Here is a 19,302-nt window from a genome sequence, read left to right as displayed (position 1 = left end):
TGAAGTATGCTTTAATTACACCCCCAGGAGGCCTCCAATTTCAATGCCCTGTCCTCCATGTCTCTACTGCAAGAGCATCTTATCTGTACATTTTTCACTTGAACTAAAACAGCATTTAGCCTGGCCCTGAACAAGCCACTGAAACCCATATGGGGACATGTATTCTGGACCCATTTCAAATAGCCTGGAAACTAAAGCCAACTCCAAAGATTAGCTGGATTTTTGCTGCAAGAAACATACTAGAAAAGGTTAAACGTAACAGATGCTTCATTAAAATGATATGTCTTAAGAAATACTTATCACACACTATGTCAGATGATGCTATTGTGATTGATAGTCTTCTTAAAATGTTACAACCAATACCATTCCATCTTGCAAAGTATACATTCTACATTATCAGTAATTAATTATTATGGACTTGTTCCCCTGTTCTGGTACTTCTGCAAACTTGCATATTATTTATTTATGTTGTAAAGATTGTATAATTGTGTATTGCTTCCACTCTTTCTTGAAATTAGGACATCCAGATCAAATCAGGAGGCAAATTGACATTTGATCTCTGTAAGGCATACAATTTGCTCTTGTCTTTTGAGTTTTTTGTACTATACATCACCTATTCAGTCTAGTGTACACCTTGGGCAATATAAAAATACATAGTGTGTTGCAGATGTTGCAATGCTGGCCCAATATTATCAGAAGTCCCACCACACTGCAAACTTCTTACCTCTTTGGTATGAGTGTGGAAAGAGACTGACATGTCCAAAAGAAGCTTCCTCTGTTCGACTCTCCTGACAAAGTCTTGAATCCGCACTTCTAGATGTCGTGCTGCTTTGTAGATCTCTTCGGGGTCACACTCTCCAGTCTGAGCCAACTGCTCTGCAGCTTCCAGTAGCTTGTCCGCATTCGTATAGGTATTCTGCCAATGAGCAGAGCAAAGAGTAGAGTGTTAGCCACATGAACGCTGGCAATTAGGCATATACTAAAAGCGCTTGCACTCTGAAAATGCAGACACTAGAACTAGCATCGGGAAACAGCAGCAGTTATTCCAACTGATGCTCTTAACAAGAAGAGGTAGCAAAAGCCCACATAGACTAATCGCCAAATAGCCATGAAATAGTTTCTCATTTGAAACGCACCCCCCCTCCAGAGCTAGCTTGTCTGACAGATTAAGAAGGCTGAGCATTTGCTTATTTCCGCAATCCCTGGAATCTTTCAAAGACGTTGTAAAGAAGCCACTCAGTGTTAACCACTTCGGAGGTGCAGAAGTGGTCTCCCAGGAGATATTTCACAATGCATGCAGGCTATGAAGGAGTATTGATGGCTGGCATGTTGCAACATGTAAATCACATAAAGTGGGAGCACTTCTTTTGCACAACAACAACAAGGTCTTTCATTAGCTTTTGTGCATTACTTAGGAATGCATTCCATCTATGGTATTCTGGCTCCATTCAGTGCAGTTAAAAACAAGCAGGACTTAGCAACATGCTTACTATGTGCTGGGTTGTTTTCATTTCAGCAAATCCAGGTGCTCACACACGAACTCTAATACGCGCATGGAGCTGCATGCAGGCAAGAGCCACTCCATTGTTATCGGACAATGAAGAGAAACAAGCAGTGGGTCCATGACAGAAGGAGCTTCTGACAACAGCACACTACTGTACCAAAGGTCTGGGTGTCACCGTCCGTATCCATCAGAATTCCACAAAGCTCTGTATTAGTCAAAATATTTAAATCTAATTTCCTTATTTTGCATTCCTTTATATTTCTATATTCTACCCATGGAAAACAAGAATAAACTATCCTATGGATTTTGATTGATAGGTCCTTAACCAAAGTGAACTATCAGTTGACAGGCAAGGATAAAAGAAGAGGGACAAATGGAGGCTTATGGTAACTTTGTAATATCTGATTTATTTACAAATATACAGGGTAAACATCTGGTGGGGTACAGCTGCACTGCACTCCTATCAATTTATTTATTTAGCTAGCACATTTCTATACTGCCCCATACAGAAGTCCCTGGGTGGTTCACAATCTAAAAACAATCATTAAACATCAACACGATTAAAACAATTTAAAATACAAATAAAAACTCTAAAACCTGAACCTATCAGGAACAGAGGACATCAGATCCCCAGAGATATACCCCTTTACCTTAAGGTGCTTTCCACTGGATTTCATTTACAGCTCTGTTAAGGCATTATGTAGAAAGTGGAGACATTCTACATGGTTACAGTGTCCCAAGAGTGTGTACCAGCAAGCCCCACCCAGGGGCGGAGCCACCATTGGGCCAATGGGTTCAAAGACACGGGGGAGCTGGTTTAGCTCCTGAATAGGGGCCACATGTTAGAGGGCCGCTGCATTTGCGGCACAGCCCAGAGTGGCTCTTCCCTGCAGGGAAGAGCCGCTCCAGGCCGCGCCACGAAGGGCCGGCGCTGCATTCGCCTGCAGAGAAGAGCCACTCTGGGTTTGCAGCGCCAGCCCAAGTCTAGCTCCCAAAGGGGCTGCATGGCCCCTTTGGGAGTTAAACAGCCAGCCCTGCGCCGGCCTGACTCGCTCCCTCCCGAACAGAGCTGTGGGGCTTCGTTCGGGAGCCAGGCCTTGCCCCCACCCCTGCGCCAACATGCTCAGAGACTGCACTGCCCCCCATTCTCTATCACTGCAGTATTTGTCTGAGGAGCAAAGACCATACGCATGGAGAGATTCTGCCAGTGACTGGAACCCTGGGGCACTCCCGCATTCCACATCACTGGGAGGATCTCTCCTCACAGACAGTGTTTATCTCTTCAGACAAATGCTGCAAGGGTGGGAAATGGGGCTGGTGGGATTTCAGAGCATGTTGGGGCAGAGTGGAACTTGATGGTAGACTGTTGGAGATGCTGTATTCGGGTATAGTGTCCTCAAGTAGAAGAGCTGGACTTGTCTTTCTTGTTTCTCCATTTAGTCTGCCTTTCTGTATATCTCCAAAGCTACTTGTCTTTTGTTCTTCCTTATGTCCTACTAATCAAATCTCTTTATTTCGGTCAGCAACCAGCATAAGGCTAAAACAAATGTAGAAGAAAAAACAGTCAAACTTCTACTACAAACAATAAAACCAAATAAATTTTAAAAAGTCCTCCTGAACGTAGGTCAAGGTACTGAAAATGAACCCGTCAGGACTACTAAAAATACATAACTGAGAATAAAAGGAGATAGCAGTATTTCATACTTATGAGATTATTACATACCGATCAAAATTTAAACAGTTGCCTTCTCAATTCCTGAATCTGAGAGGGGTTAAACAATTCAGGAGCTCGGGAAAATTTTGTTGATAGATTTACTAATAGTAAGTAAAACTTTATTTCGGTCGTAGACCAGCAATACAACAATATTAAAATAATAATGATAATAACAATAATAAGATGATAATATAAAATCTTACTAATTTACTAATAATATACAAATGATCCCAATACCTGTGTGCCTACCTACAGTTAGCCACACTGTAGCTGCAAAAGTTGCTCTGGCCTTAAATCCATCACCTAATTCCCCATTATTAAGCTCTTATGCAAACAGAAGGCTGCACTACAAAATTTAACTACGATCATCACTTTCATCCGGGGGAGGTGGTTACATTTCAACTTAACTCTTATAGTTTTCCCACATCCAGAAAGCTCTCTGCAGAATCGTTAACCATTAGGTCCCACTAATAGACATGAACTTGTCTTCCTCACCACCCATTAAGGAATGTGTATTCCTCTGTCAGATCAGAAGCACAATAACCAGGTATCAGGCCAGGGCAAAACCATCATAAAAGGTCACACAGTAACCAGAGCTTAATCTTCATTAATAAAATGTATGTCATCAAAACGTAGTGCAGCTCGGAAGTTTAAAAGTAAAAAAATGGGATATCGTATTTTGAACCATTTCCCCAGTTTTACTGTGACACATGACATTGGCTGGACAAAAGAACAGACTGTTCATTTCCCCAGTATTGCAGGCCCCCAACAAGAAACTTAAATTAGTTTTCAGGCAGAATGAAAACATATTGGGCAGGATATTAGTCATGTTTAAGCATAGCTGGAAAAAAATGAGACCAGTTAATCATGACTATCTTAAGTCTGGTTACTTTAACTGGAACTTTGTCATGATGCCAGCTCATTATGCCAGGTCTCACGATTGGTGAGAAGAGCTTCTTTGTGGTCTGCAGGGAGAGCGGGTTTGCTCAACCTTCCCTGCAGATGAGCACTCACCTGTCGCTGGGTGGGCAGAATGGCTATCCAGGTGAGCGATAGCTCAACTGTGGCTCTCCCGTGCCTTGCCCGGCAGCTCCTGGGGCTGGATGCAGGGAAGAGTCACTGTGCAGCGCCACGCCCCCTGAACCCCAATAATGCACTGTGTGAGTGTGCAGTGCATTGCTGGGACCCCCTCCCCTGAGTGTGCCCACTGTGGCAGCCATATAATCAAATAAATGAGGTCAAGGAAGCACACGCTCCCTTAACCTCGTTAAGCTAGGGGGCTACTTTGGCGAGTTTGCCACTGTGTGGCCACCAGGATCAACTACGATCCCGGTGGTTCACACAAGCATGCAAAAGCGGGCTAAGAGAGCCCAGCCTTATTTTGCACGCTCTTGTGAATGGCCTCTGTATTTCATAGCTCAAAACCATGTATTTGAAGTGCCCGATGTCATATTTTGACAATCATCATCATTAGATATAACAGCCTTAGGAGGTATGTAGCAACACTCGGTGGGAGGGAGGGAGAGGGAGAGAAGGCTGAGGAGTGGGTGGAGGGGCAGCTGCTGCCAAGGAGGAGCAGGAGGGCTGAAGAAAGAGCAGTGGCATTGCTCACATCACTCACTCACTCAGCTCACCCAGCTGCAGCTCACTCCCTCAGCTCCAACCGTTAGCCTCTGATGCCTCGCTGAGTCTCCTCGCAAGGAAGATGGGCAAGCCGGGGCTTCACATCTGGCCCTTGGTAGTCTCTCCTGCCCTGGCTTGGCCATCCTCCTCATGAGGAGACTTGGCAGGGTGTCAGAGGCCAGTGGTTGGAGCTGAGAGAGTGGGGGAGTTAAGGGGAGTGGGTGGCTGCGAGTGGGGTGGCTGAGAGTGGGGGAGAAGGGAGGGGATGGTTGAAAGTGGGGGAGTGGAGGGGAGATGGTGTCTGTGAGTGGGGTGACTGAGAGTGGGAGAGTGAAGGGGAGGGGTGGCTGTGAGTGGGGTGGCAGTGTGTATAGTAGGGATGTGCACGGAACCAGCTGGTCCGATTCAGTTCAAGTCTGGACCTGACTTGAACCTGACCGGGCCAGTTCAGCCCTGCACCCCCTTGAACCCCGCACCCCCGGTTTGTTTTGGTCTGGGGGGGTTTAGTGAGTTGTTTGGGTTTTTTAAAATTTAAGTCACTTACCCCCTTTGGGGGAGTTCCTTGAGGCGGCGGGGAGGGAGTTCCGTGGCGGTTCCCCCTCCCCCCACTGGCCTCCATTATTACCACCAGCGGCCCGTTCGGGTCTACGAACTGAGGAGCGGCAGCCATTTTGGATGCCGCTGTGCCTGCGCAATTGACCTCTGCGAGGCATAGGTCATACTGAGAGTGGGGGAGGGGTGGCTGAGAGTGGGGGGAGGGGAGGGGAGAGGAGGGCATGGCTGCAAGTGGGGAAGTGGAGGAGAGGATGTGCTTACTCAGAGCCTGTGCTGAATTTCAAGGGAAGTCTCGAGTGCAGAGTATGTATAGAGCTTTAGTACTGGCATGTTTAAGCATAATATCCTTCAGGTTGTGGGAAACCCTGCTGAAGCAAGAAGGTATGTCCCATGACACACAACTCTACAGAATTTGTCAGTCTTTTGCATGCTACTGGTGATCTCGAACCCCTACACAGGATCATGATATATGAGTATTATAAAGTTAATGGAGCAAAATGGTATAATTGATGTATACTTTTTTTTTTTCATTTATATCCCGCTCTTCCTCCAAGGAGCCCAGAGCGGAGTACTACATACTTGAGTTTCTCTTTCACAACAACCCTGTGAAGTAGGTTAGGGTGAGAGAGAAGTGACTGGCCCAGAGTCACCCAGCTAGTTTTATGGCTGAATGGGGATTTGAACTTGGGTCTCCCCGGTCCTAGGCCAGCACTCTAACCTCTACACCACGCTGGCTCTGTTTGTAACAGTGCTTTGAGAGCCAAACTACACGTTACATTAAATGGGTAGCTAGTTTGTTTTAAAAACTGACATAACTACTTTAGGGAGGACAATCAGGATCAGGGCTGCAGCATTTGTGGAGCAGGGTGAGCTTTTTTTTAACCCTTTGTCTCCTGTGCTACTGTATCTGTGAAAATTAGGTTCTCAAAACTGCTATTAGTTCTTGGAGGTGGAGGGAAAGTTCTATCTACTAGCAGTTTCAGAGGCATAATTTTCAATGGGACTATGACATAGGGGACAAAGAGTTAACCTCCTCCCACCTTCTTTGTACAGTGGTCCAGTCTCTCATGCATGCTATTTATATCGAGATTTTAAAACACATTCACACACAGGGCCAAAGTATGCATTTAAAATAATACACAATTTGTGCCATGTTTTCTACACGCTCATGAAATCACCATAAATAACCATCATGGCCCTGATGACCATACAACATCACATAAAGCTACTATTTTAGTTTTGTAGCAGTTTAGTATTTGTGACCATATCTCCAAGTTTTTGTAGTGTTGCACCATTTGCTTCTACATGGTTTGTGTAGCCCAACAGTTTCCCCCCACTTGATCCCACTTTCCATTTCAAGTTTTGCAAGTGTTCATGGAGAAGTAGACAGACCCACAACACATTGTCCCCTGCTAACTGAGCAAAAAGGCACCTTTTAAAAGTGGGGATACTCTTTATTTATCAGGGGGAGAGCAACTGGCCCTACCCAACCCCAGCACAGCATCCCTCCAGTGGCTGTTCCTGGTATCTATCTTATGTTTCTTTTTTAGATTGTGAGCCCTTTGGGGACAGGGAGCCATTTTATTTTATTTATTTTATTTATTTATTATCAATATGAAGTGCTTTGGGAACTTTTGTTGGAAAATGGTGTGTGTGTGTGTGTGTGTGATCACTGATAGTGAGATCTTATGCAGTTATTCAGAAAAACACAATGTAAATCATCACATTTAAAGAACCGCTACTATGAAGAAATTGATATTGTCAAAACAGTAGGAATACGCCAAAATGGGGATAGGGTTTCACAAAAATCTCCCCACTTTGAAATGCACTTCTTTGTTTTGGTGTTTGGCATCATTAGGAAATAAGATTAAAATGCTTGCCCATTCAGAGTGAGGGCTGGAAACATTACCCTCACTCTGATTTGGCTTTATGATATCATCATAATGTTTAAACCTAATTTCTTACATGGTATCATCAACAAGCCTATTCAAAATGAGGTGAAAGGTTCCTTCCTCCTCTCTTGTTTGGCTTTGTGGCATTGTCATATAGCCATATCTGATTGGCTGCATGATGATGTGATGTCATCACCCTGCCTATTCGGCAATGATTACCTGGAATCAACCCAAGATACTCTTCTTCTTTTTTTTAATGGCATTGACACACATTGGGTTGATTCCAAATGGTGGAAATAAGCAGATCCCTACAGGTGACCAATGAAAATAAGATAAGCAAGAAGAGTTTTTAAAAACTCCCCCTACAAAGCTCCCTTGATTTTGTACACGTAAAATTTGGCACAGCTCAGCAAAACCCAAAGTGTTATTTGCTTTGCTATTCCATAGGGTAAATCAGATGTGTAGAGCTCCCTATATCTGGAAACCATTAAAAAAAATCTCCTGAAAATATTATTATTCCTTGGTTTGAATTTAACCTTTTTCACAACCAATACAAAAAGAATGTGAAAGCCCTCAAAACTCATTAGTGAAACAGCAGTATCTTGCTCAGCACCATTTCAAGTACAAAACCAATTTTCCATCTCAAATCTCTTGATAACCTTTCTGTGATAATCTATGCATAATCACCTTTTGAAAGTGATAATATATGCCATTGCAAGAACAGGAAAACCCACTACAGGCTGCAAAATGGCTAATTCATTAATGTACGCATATGTAATTAATTTTTTGTGAAAGAACTAGCAGGGTATAATTTAGTTTCTTCACTTCTAACAAAAAGAAATGGCAGATACAATTATGCAAAAAGTTGTAGGGGGAGGAAAGGCATTACTGAATCAGATGAATTTATTTACCTGACCATATTGAAGTATTAATTAATAAAGTATTTTTCCCCATTTGATTAATAAACAATGGATAGCACAAGAGAAAAGAGAGATTGTTCATGAAAACTAATAACTGGATATTGAGCACTAAGGGGAGAACGGGGAGACCAAGTCCTGCCAAACCTCAGTGACTTAATGGGGCATAATCTAATTAATTCCTTGACCATGTTTGACCTAGAACAGCGCTCCAAGCCAAATAGGGCCAGGACACTGACAGAGTAATCTGGTGGGACAGTCACCCTTCTCTCCTCTGTGCAACAAAGAGCAGTGCTCTGAGCTATGTGCAGTGAGTGCAGGAAGCTATATCCCACCAAACTGCAACAGAGTGATCTGATGGGTTCAGCTTCCTGCCCAAACAGCACTAACTCCACTTGGTCAAGTTCTCCTTGGTCAAGTTCTCCACAGAGACCTTGGCAGTGCACTGTGACTGTCCCATAATGACCATGTTCCATCTGGAGTGGTGCTCCAAGCTAAGCATGAATTGAAACCTAGCCCAAGGAGGAGACCTGCATTGTTGTGGAAAGGAGTTCAGTTATTGGGGGAAAGACGACTTCTCCCATGCGGAACACATTTGACAGGCATTTCTCTAGTAAACAAACAAACATAGGAAGCTCCATCTAACTCAGTATTCTTAAAACTGACTGGCAGCAGGACCCAAGGTTTCAGACAGGGGTCTTTCCTGAAGATGCCAAGGACCGAGCCCAGGGGCCTTTCGCGTGCAAAACATGTGCTCTACTACTGAGCTATGGTCTCATTCCCTGATAATAAATCCAAAGACTCAGTCTTTTGCTGGATATACAGTAACCTAGTGTTGGGGTTTCCTACCCTCCTCCACATGAGACAGGGTTGTTTACCCAGTCAAACAGCGGTGTGCCGAGAGAGGCAGAGGGCTCCAGGTGCCAGAACAACCCCAGTAATTCCCTTTCAGAAGTCAGGAAGGGCACAGAGAGGTGGGCAACAACTGCTGGGGGATGGGTGGGTGCAGCCCGAGAGGCAGCAGAATGGTGGAGAGGTAATCGTGATGATATCAGCTCCACAGCTGCAGCCTTGTGTGGAAATGCTAGTGGTGGAGTTGGAGAAAAAGGCCCCTTGGGAGGCCAGGGATTGGGTGGCCCATCCACTTGCCTGGCTGGGGGAGAAGGGGCAAGCTGGAATGGGGAAGGATTGTCCTAAATATAGGGCTTTATTTAAGGCATGGGCTGCCAAAGATGAGATGATCAGCAAGGATGGGGTTTGTTGGTCTGGTGGACTCCCGGAGAGGAGCTCAGACCTTTGATCCTGCTGATAGGCAAAGAAGTGGAGTAAATAAACTACCCTCCTCCCCCAACTCTGAGGCAATGCCTGTGCCTATAATTTAGTGCGAGAGGGTGGGAAGGTTAATTAGAGAATTCCTTCTCCCTAAACCGAGCCAGCGGGGTGTAGTGGTTAGAGTGCTGGACTAGGACTGGGGAGACCCGAATTCAAATCCCCATTCAGCCATGAAAACTAGCTGGGTGACCCTGGGCCAGTCACTTCTCTCTCAGCCTAACCTACTTCACAGGGTTGTTGTGAAAGAGAAACTCAAGTATGTAGTACACCGCTCTGGGCTCTTTGGAGGAAGAGCGGGATATAAATGTATAAATAAATTTATAAATATAAATGCCACATGATATTGTATTGTGATACACCAAATATAACTGTAGTTGAGAAGAAAGAAAAACAAGTTAAAATAATTGACATAGCAATACCAGGGGATAGCAGAATAGAAGAAAAAGAAATAGAAAAAAATCACAAAATACAAAGATCTACAAATTGAAATTGAAAGGCTGTGGCAGAAAAAGACCAAAATAATCCCAGTGGTAATTGGCACCCTGGGTGCAGTTCCAAAAGACCTTGAAGAGCACCTCAACACCATAGGGGCCACAGAAATCACCATTAGCCAATTACAAAAAGCAACTTTACTGGGAACAGCCTATATTCTGCGACGATATCTATAACAGCAACAACATTGACAATAAAATCCAGCCATCCCAGGTCCTTGGGAAGGACTCGATGTCTGGATAAAACAAACCAATCAATAACACCTGTCTGACTGTATAAATAAATAATAATAATAAACACAGACATCTAGTAATTTCTTAGAAACTGCTCAAACACATTGAGAATGCCCTTGATAAACAAACAAACAAATAATTGTGAATGTTTGCCCATGGTTCCCTTGACATGTTACAGCCACACTGAGAGATGCTTTCCCATGAATTCAACCCGCATTGCAGCGGTAATGTTTAAAGGTGAAACTGTTCATGTGGGTCCTTCCTTGCTGTAGAACTCGAACCTACCAAGAAAAAGGGTGTCAATTTCAGGGCTGTTGAGAAACTGCAGTTCAGGATTTTGCAGGAAGCAAGGTCCTGGGTCCTGGCAAACAATGTCTGGTTTGCTGGGCAGACTGCCTGCAAGGTGCTTAAACAGGACTTGGATAAAGCACTACTAATCTAATACCTATCAGCTGGTATCACATATCAGATTCCAAGCAGAAGGATCCAGGGCAAGCAGAAGGACGCAGGGCAAGGTTATGTTTTACAGGACCAGAGAGAGCTCCTAAGCAAGAGATATGTTACTCTGAATACATGCATGGCCCAAGTCCCACACCTTAGCTGAGACCCAGCAGAAAGTTAAAGCAGAGCTCTGCCTTTGGGCCATGCACTGGCTGTTGTCTTCTCTGTCAGGAAAGGGAGTCAGGGACCTTACTTGACAAGTCTGAATCCCTAGTCCCAGTGGCATAATCAAAGTTCAAGTCCACTTTCTCTGCCTAGCCTGCAGAATGTTCTCCCTCATACTGGACAATGGGATAACTTAGGATCTGAAGAATACCCAAGGCAACTTGCTGCATATGTAGACTTCAGAATCAACATCCAACAAGTTTAGGGCTGAGACATGATCTCAATGGCTAATCCACGTATACACCTAACCTTCTTGCTTTCTGATCAAGTACTGATTTCTCAGTATTTGAATCCATGGGGATTTATGAACTGACTCCACTGAAATACATGGTGCTCAGGATGATGTACAGTGCCTGTCTGCTTGATCTGTGACAGCTTTTTCATACATGCGAGTCACCACTTGATAGAACCATTATCAAGTGGTGAATATAGATATGTGTAAACCAGCCTAACAATCCAAATGAGACTTCATTTCCAAGAGGTGCTCTTTAATTCTGATTATGTTGACAGTGCCAGATAATAAAGCAATTTTTAAAATGACACCATTAGTAAGAGGCCACATTTGTTTGCTTTGCTTGTGTGAAGCAACAGGCAGCAAGACTGGTTGAGACCGGGCCATCACAGCTTGACTATCAATCTTCATCATCAGCAAACATGTTGTTAAAAAGTAGTATATGCCAAAAGTAGGACATCCTCTTGTCAGGATGCCATGTTACAATACTTGGTTGCTTGTGTGACCCTGTGGAATCTGGAGATGGGCGTGGCATCCCTCTTATGAGGCTTTCATTCCCTTCAGGGGGCAGTAGAGATGAGAAGGGTCCAGGCTGAGCAGATCCCAGTGGAGTCAAAAGGGCAAGGCAGGGAGAGCTGTAGGAAACAGCTCCAGGGAGACAGCTAGGTTGGGTGGGGCAGGAAACAGAACACAAGGTCAGGAAGGGGCAGGGCTGGAAGTAGGCTTTAAGCCCTGTCAGCTCTTCACTGGGGCATTTAAAGGCAAGGCAGCTGATGATGAGGGGCCGCTTCTGAGTATGGGAGTTGGAGGTTATCCAGGAGAGGAAAGTGGCTGAATGCAGCAAGCCAGAATGACAACTCAGGTGACAAACTAACCTCCTCCTCTGGCTGTTCCTGAGGCTGGTCTCTTTTTGTGTGTGCTTACCCCATCATTCTGGAGTTCAAGGAGGGCCAGGAGCCCACCTTGTCCCTTGGGAGTCTGACACCTCTCTGCTCTCCAAATTAAATGCACTCCAGCATAAATAACATTATTTCTAAGTACTCTTCCTCCCTCCAATCTCTGTGCGGAATCCAACAGGCAGTAGCTGAAAGGGTAGTCCCTTCCTTGCAACCAAACTAAATAAGATATGCAAGTTTTGCCTGCAGGTTTGGGCTAGAGTTTCCTATTTCCCAGGAAAATTACTGGGTAACAAAAATAAAGCCCTGGGCTGCTAGAATCCCTTGTTTTCTGTTGTTTAGTTAAGCAGAAATGATTCAAACATTAAGAAAAAGGATATGGTAATCCTCATGGTATTTTATCCTTTTAGAATACTGTAGGTGCACCCATGATAATATTCCCTTGCATGTGCAATGGTAGCCCATCAGGAAGAAAGCTTCTAGACTTGATCTTCCAGACAAGCTATCCTAGTTCTCCATATGTTGAGCCTTTTTGGAGTATGCATGTGTTGGGAGGGGGTGGAGTCCAAACTAGAGAGCCTCAAATGGTACAGCTCTTTACTGTTTTAGCGGTTTGTTTTAATTGTAAACTGCCCTGAGCCATTTTGGAAGGGTGGTATACAAATCAAATCAAATCAAATCAATAAATAAACAAACAGTCCCATGAGAATCACAAGAGGCTATTCACATGAATCAAGGCTTGGGCAGCTCATGAGAAGCGCTGGGATTGGAGCCCATCCCAGAGCTGCCTCCCCTGGTAGCCTGTTTTTTTTTTAACCCAGGCTTTTACCAGGGTTAATGGGTGCGCCCTTTACCCCAGGTGCGGGGTCATCTGTATGCTCAAGTTGCAGGCAGCCCGAGCATACACAAAGCCAGGCACCTAGATCGCACAGCTTGAGGGGAACTCCCTCAATACACTGTGCAACTTGCATGGTACATTTAGGGATATCTGGAGGCTGGAGCCCATTTTGCCAGGAGCAGTGTGCCAGAAGCGCTGCCAGGAGCAGTGTGGATCGTGTGGGTGTGCCACACACAGGAGAAGACCGATCGCCGGAGGGGGGAAGCAAGCTTGGTCTTGCCTCCCCCCACGCGCCTTCCCCGCCCACTGAATATGGTCGTGTGCATGGCCTCCATGTGTTTTCACCAACAGTTTGCATCAGCTTTTATATAGTACAAGCCTAGTTAATACATAGACAGCAGAGTTCTTCTTGAAAACTGAGACATAGTCCACCACAGTCCCTAGTCTCCACTATCCTCATGAGGTAGTCAAAGGACAAGTGCAGAACATGATTTGACCTCACATGGTTTTATCTAATTTGGGTTCATGTGACCAAGCAGATTTGAATCTTTATTCAATTTCAAGGTTTAATTCAAAATAGACCTTTGAGGAATAAGAATGGTATAGGTGAAAGGCAAGGCAGGTCTCATAGGTACCTCAACCCATCTTGCAACCTAACGAAGGTTTGTTCTTTCCCGACTTAAAAGAGCTTCCCAAGACTAATTTTAAAATACTCACAGTAATAGGTCTTCCATCCTGTTCCTCCACATGAGACTATACCCTAGCCAAATATACCTCCATCAGAAAGATGTTTTTCAGATGCAGAACTTTCAAGAGAAATATAAGGGCCCACTGCAGCTGGTTTGCCGAACAGAGCAATCCTTTCCCACTTACTCAGTATCCTCCATGCTTTGGCTTATTTCCACACACATGCTTCTTGAAATGAGTGTTCTATTCATCATTAACATACAGAATTAAGATAAGGATTCTTTGTACTTTGGGATGAGTGAGGAGGACTGCATTTATGATGCTCAGTACCTTGTCTGTCTGCTATACTGTGATCACATAAGCCTTTTCATTTCAAACATACACACACAATTAAAGCAACCCAAAATCAAGCAATAAGAATAGAAAAATCAAGTGTGTGCTCGTACAATAATTTATTTTTGTTCACTCAAGTAATCCTGCCATCCCCAGCCCTCCAGGCACATGCCCAGATGGACAAATTTAACATGTGAACCAGGTGGTGTAGTGTGTGTGTGTGTGTGTGTATGCACATGTGCATACATACATATGTGTTACGTTTGTATATCATTCTCTCCTTCTTGTCCCCCGCCCCGCTCAGTCTCCCCAGAAATCACTGTGAATGGATGATGTCATTGGTTTGTACCTGTCAAGGTTGCTCAGAATTACTGCAGAGATGCATGATTCACGGTATCTGCACTTTCTAGTCTTCTCTCTCTTTTCCAACATAGTGCTTAACACATGAAAGCACTTGATAATATAAACATGAGTGTCCTTGCTCTCTTGGTGGCCACTAGGTGGTGGTTGCCAAATGATGCAGCTTGTCCCCCTCCCACCATATGCACCATTTCTGTTTTTGTCTCCAGGAAAACAGGATTCTCTCCATTGTCAACCAGCACTTATTGTCTGGAGCGAAGCACGGAATGTGGTCGGGCCCATGACATGGGTACCATTTGGTAGTGGTCGTGACATCACTAGCCATAAGCAAGGTTTCTATGGCCCAGCAAGGTAACCCCTCCATCCATAACCTAGTGGCCATTGAGCCACTAGCACTAGGTCCTAGATAGCAATACTTTCTCCATTACCAACGTCAATATTTTTTCATTATCTGGAAAAATCCTATATTTTATTTTTAGAAACCCCAAAGCATAAATACCATTGTTGCTATATGACATTATAATACTGAGTAGCTGTGGAGTATTTTTACTCCTCTAATAATTTTTATTCAAAACTGGACTAATTCAAACATCTGCAAATCCACTTGACTAGACAATAAGGTTATACTAATGTAAACATTAGGGGAGGATCAAGATCTTGATTTTTTGACAGTATGTTCACAATTTCCCATGACTTCAAAGTCACCAGTAGGGGTGTGCACAAAACTGGTTTTGCCGGCTCGATTTTGGTTCCGGTCAAACCAGACCTAGTCTGGTTTGACCATCGGACTAGTTCAAACTGGTTTACGGACTGGTTTGGTGGTCCAAGGAGAATTCAGTGGGGATTCCCCATTACCAGTAAAGGGGGGGGGCTTCCCTAAGTCTAGAGGGGGTGGTGGGATAGTCAATTAATACTTACAGGTGCTATTGGCAACAGCAGTGGCTGCAGGGGGCAGCGGGGGCTCCCCCACCCCTGCTGGCCTCCCCCAGATTAGCCAAGGCAGCCAGTGGCCTGGTTTGGACCTTTTCTGGCCCAGTTCGGGCCTCCGCACAAGCATGGAGGCCTCTGTGCATGCGCAAAGGCCATTTACACGACTATGCATTGCATGGTCACGCAAATGGCCTCTGCGCATGAGCAGAGGTCACTAAAATCACCTCCATGTGTGCACGGAGGCCCAAAAACTGGGCCGCCGGCAGCCCTGACTACTCTGGGGGAGTCTGGCAGGGGGTAGCTTCTGCCACTGCTCCGCTGCCAATTGTATTTGTAAATATTGACTCTCATCCTGCCTGCTCTAGGCTTAGGGAAGCCCCCCTGCCCCTTTACTGGTAAAGGCGAATCCTCACCAGATTCCCTTTTACCAGTAAACCACTGAACCGGTCTGAACCATTTCAGTTCAAACTCGCACCGGCACCTTCCTTTGGGGTGCCATTCCAGTTCGAACTCAGACTGCCCAAACCAGGCCAGTTCAATGTCGAGCCTGGCTCAAATTGAGCTGACTCACACATCTCTAGTCAGCAGCCTTCTCAAATATGCCTACCATAAAGAGACAACCCAATTAGCTAAATGATACAAATGACTCAATTACTTGCTCCCACCAAGTATACATTCTAGAAAAAATGCAGCATTCTCTTATGTGCTATCTAAAACTATGGTGGCTGACTGATGTTGTTTTAACACAGAAATTTAATAGATAACAATTCCCCTATAAATTCATCTCCATGAAACTTTTCACATGAGGCTTCTGAAGCCCTTCAACTCGCATCTCCTCTGGAATGGAGGGAATGCATTCACCTATCAGCTAGATTTACCCCGAAGTCCCTGAGAGTTATTGGGGAGCAAGCAACACACAATTCAGGTTTTTCACTGTGCAACCCGATTTATATCTGGTAAAAAAAAATCCACTGTTTGTGTCAGGTTTTGGGGACAACTTCGAGTTCGCAGTAAAGCCTCCCCGTAAACCCGCAGTAAAACCTGCTGTGCGTAAAAGCTATGTGAGCTGCGCTTACTACATTTCTGCATGCTAGACAGCTCTTTACAACATAGGAGCAGTAAAAGAAAGAAAGTTGCCAACATAGCAATGAGAATGTCACCTACAGAGCAGTGTGCTAATACCATTCCTGGTTGGAAAACTGAGACTTCTGCTTCAGCATAAAATGTAAATATCATTGTGAGAGAAAACTACCCATGAGTGCCCAGAGAGAGTTGGCCACAGCATATAATGAGTACAGATGGTTCTATTCAGTGCTATCTGAGTTCACTGTAAATTTTCCACTCCCTGAATTTACTTTGAGCCATTCTTGGGCTACACTTCCACCAAGGTGCTGGGTTTTAGGGGTGTGCAATTCGGGTTTTCAGTGATTCAGTTCGGGACCCGAACTGAATCACCCCCGTTCTGTTCTGTGCCTGAATCTGGGCTACCCGAATCACCCCTGATTCGGTTTGGATTCGGATTAAATCCGAATCCGAATCCAAATCGATTTGGGTTAAAAAAAAGGGTCCCAAGGGTGAAATAGTGGGGTGGGGTGGTAGTGCCCAATGGGTGGAGGCTATCACCCAAATTTCAGGGGGATTGTTCAAAGGGCTGATTTTTGGTGAATTTCTGAAGTTTTAACGTCTTTGGGGCAGATAGGGGGCATAGCGTGGGTTCTGGGTCTAAAGAGTGGGGTGGGGTGGTAGTGCCTAATGGGTGGAGGTTACCACCCCAATTGCAGAGGGATTGGGCAAAGGGCTGAATTTTGGTGAATTTCTGAAGTTTACGCATCTTTAAGGTTTTCCCCCATGAAGGGTGTATTGCTTCACGTTGGGGGGAAAGGGGTGTCCTAGTGCCGGGTGGGGTTGGTGGTAGTGCCGGGTAGGGGCAAGGAAGCTTCCTGAATTTTTTCAAAGGATTTGGGCAGAGGGCTGATTTTTGGCGAATTGTTGAAGTTCACGCATCTTTAAGGTTTTTCCTCATAGTAAGTTATAATGGAGCTTTCAGCAGCCCCATAAGTGCACTTGTGGGGTGCTGGGGTGGCCCAGAGAGAGTGGTGGTGTAGTGCACATAGGGTGCCAACCACCCCCATGGGTTTCTAACCCATGGGGTACAGGGTTCTGTTGTTTCTGAGGTTTTCTGAGTGTGGATTCTATGATAGCAAATAAGAGTGGATTCATGGTGTCTCATTGAAAATCTCATTTGCTATCATAGAATCCACACTCAGAAAACCTCAGAAACAACAGAACCCTGTACCCCATGGGTTAGAAACCCATGGGGGTGGTTGGCACCCTATGTGCACTACACCACCACTCTCTCTGGGCCACCCCAGCACCCCACAAGTGCACTTATGGGGCTGCTGAAAGCTCCATTATAACTTACTATGAGGAAAAACCTTACAGACGCGAAAACTTCAACAATTCGCCAAAAATCAGCCCTCTGCCCAAATCCTTTGAAAAAGTTCAGGTAGCTTCCTTGCCCCAACCTGGCACTACCACCAACCCCACCCCACTCTAGGACACCCCTTTCCTCCCGACATGAAGCGATACACCCTTCACGGGGGAAACCTTTAAGATGCGTAAACTTCAGAAATTCACCAAAAACCAGCCCTCTGCCCAATCCCTCTTCAATTGGGGTGGTAACCTCCACCCATTAGGAACTACCACCCCACCCCACTATTTTGCCCCGGCACCTGAAATTCAAGCAGACGTCACATCCAACCTTTTTGCATTGAAGTCAATGGGATGCAAAAAGGTGGGAAATTCAAATAGACATCATAGCTCAAAATGGGGGGGGGGAGAAGGCAAAAAAATGGCGGTCCGAATCACCCGAATTTTCGGGCCTGAAATTCGGGTGATTTGGCTCATGCCCGAAATTTTTCAGATCTTTTCGTAGGTGATTCGGTTCGGCCCCGAATCACCCGAAATTCGCTGTTTCGGGCACAGATCATTCTGTGCCTGAAACGTTTTGCACATCCCTACTGGGTTTTACATCACCGTAAATATTTTTACAGAACTCTCCTAACCCCTTTAAAAAAAAGGTAGAGAGAGTCCTTGTCTTGATCTCAGAGTCCTTTCTGCTAGCAAACAATGCATCACCTTTGTCAATGATAGTCCAGTTGCAGCTATCAGCCATACCAGTGAAACAGACAGTTACCCTTGCTAACTGAGCAAAGACCTTTCAAAGTGGCGATTCTCTTATATTTAGCAGGGGGAGAGCAACTGGCCCTATCCAACCCCAGCACAGCATCCCTCCAGTGGCTGGAGAAACCTTATGTTTCTTTTTAGACTGTGAGCCTTTTGGGGCAGGGAATCATCTTTGCAAACTTTGTAGAAAAGTGATATATAAATATCAGTAGTAGTAGTAGTAGTAGCAGAAGTGCAGGTGTTGAGGCAAAGGATGGCTATCTCTTCCATTGCCTTCTTGTGACTTTCTCAGAGGCATCTGGCCAGCTGGTGTTAGGAAAATAATGTTGGACAGAATTATCAGTTGGTCTGATCCTACAAGGCATTCCCTTCTCCACCACTTTGCTCCATATTCCAGCATATTCCATATTCCAGAAGATTAGTTCATGAAATCTTAGTACAGATGCAAGGTTGGATAAGATGGACATAGAATTTGAAGTGAGGAGTTTATCTTTTCCTGCTGCCCACCAGGGGCGTAACAAGGCTGGAGTGGGCCCAGAGACAAAAATTTTAAATGGGCCCCTCGCTGATACACACACACACACACACACTTCACAATATATAGTCATGTGACTTGCCTCTGGGGGGGGCCTCGAGGCGTGGGGGGCCCCAGGCAGCCGCCTCCCCTTGCCTAATAGTAGTTACGCCCCTGTTGCCTACCTGTAATGGGCCTAAAATGGAAGGCAACACTAAGCAGTGGGCTAAGATGAAGCTCCTTATTCGCCTTGTCCGACCACAACTGAGCCCTTGCTGAAAGGCACTCACTGGCTCTATACCAAATAATTTCACTGCTTCTCCCTTCCTTCCCAAAAGATTCAAGAAGTCTTTGTTAGGCCTTTCGGAACATATGAAGCTGTCTTCTAGACCACTGGA

At 45.0% G+C, this 19,302-nt stretch overlaps 1 protein-coding gene across 11 annotated transcripts in view; it reads right to left on the bottom strand.

Moving 5' to 3' along the window:
• The window catches only part of KALRN (kalirin RhoGEF kinase), a 920,107-nt gene that overhangs the window by 325,056 nt on the left and 575,749 nt on the right, over window positions 1–19,302 (bottom strand). For 10 of the 11 annotated variants that reach the window (XM_053244819.1, XM_053244856.1, XM_053244784.1 and 7 more), the window contains one exon: window positions 725–916. In XM_053244819.1, coding sequence (XP_053100794.1) covers window positions 725–916 — 192 coding nt within the window. Of the gene's footprint in view, window positions 1–724; window positions 917–2,154; window positions 3,017–19,302 lie in introns of those variants that run through there. The other variant, XM_053244874.1, reaches the window with a different exon arrangement.

The sequence above is a fragment of the Hemicordylus capensis genome, chromosome 1, assembly GCF_027244095.1.
Source record: "Hemicordylus capensis ecotype Gifberg chromosome 1, rHemCap1.1.pri, whole genome shotgun sequence".
NCBI lineage: Eukaryota > Metazoa > Chordata > Lepidosauria > Squamata > Cordylidae > Hemicordylus > Hemicordylus capensis.
Note: the sequence above shows the minus strand (reverse complement) of the source record. Positions and strands in the feature narration are given on the sequence as shown.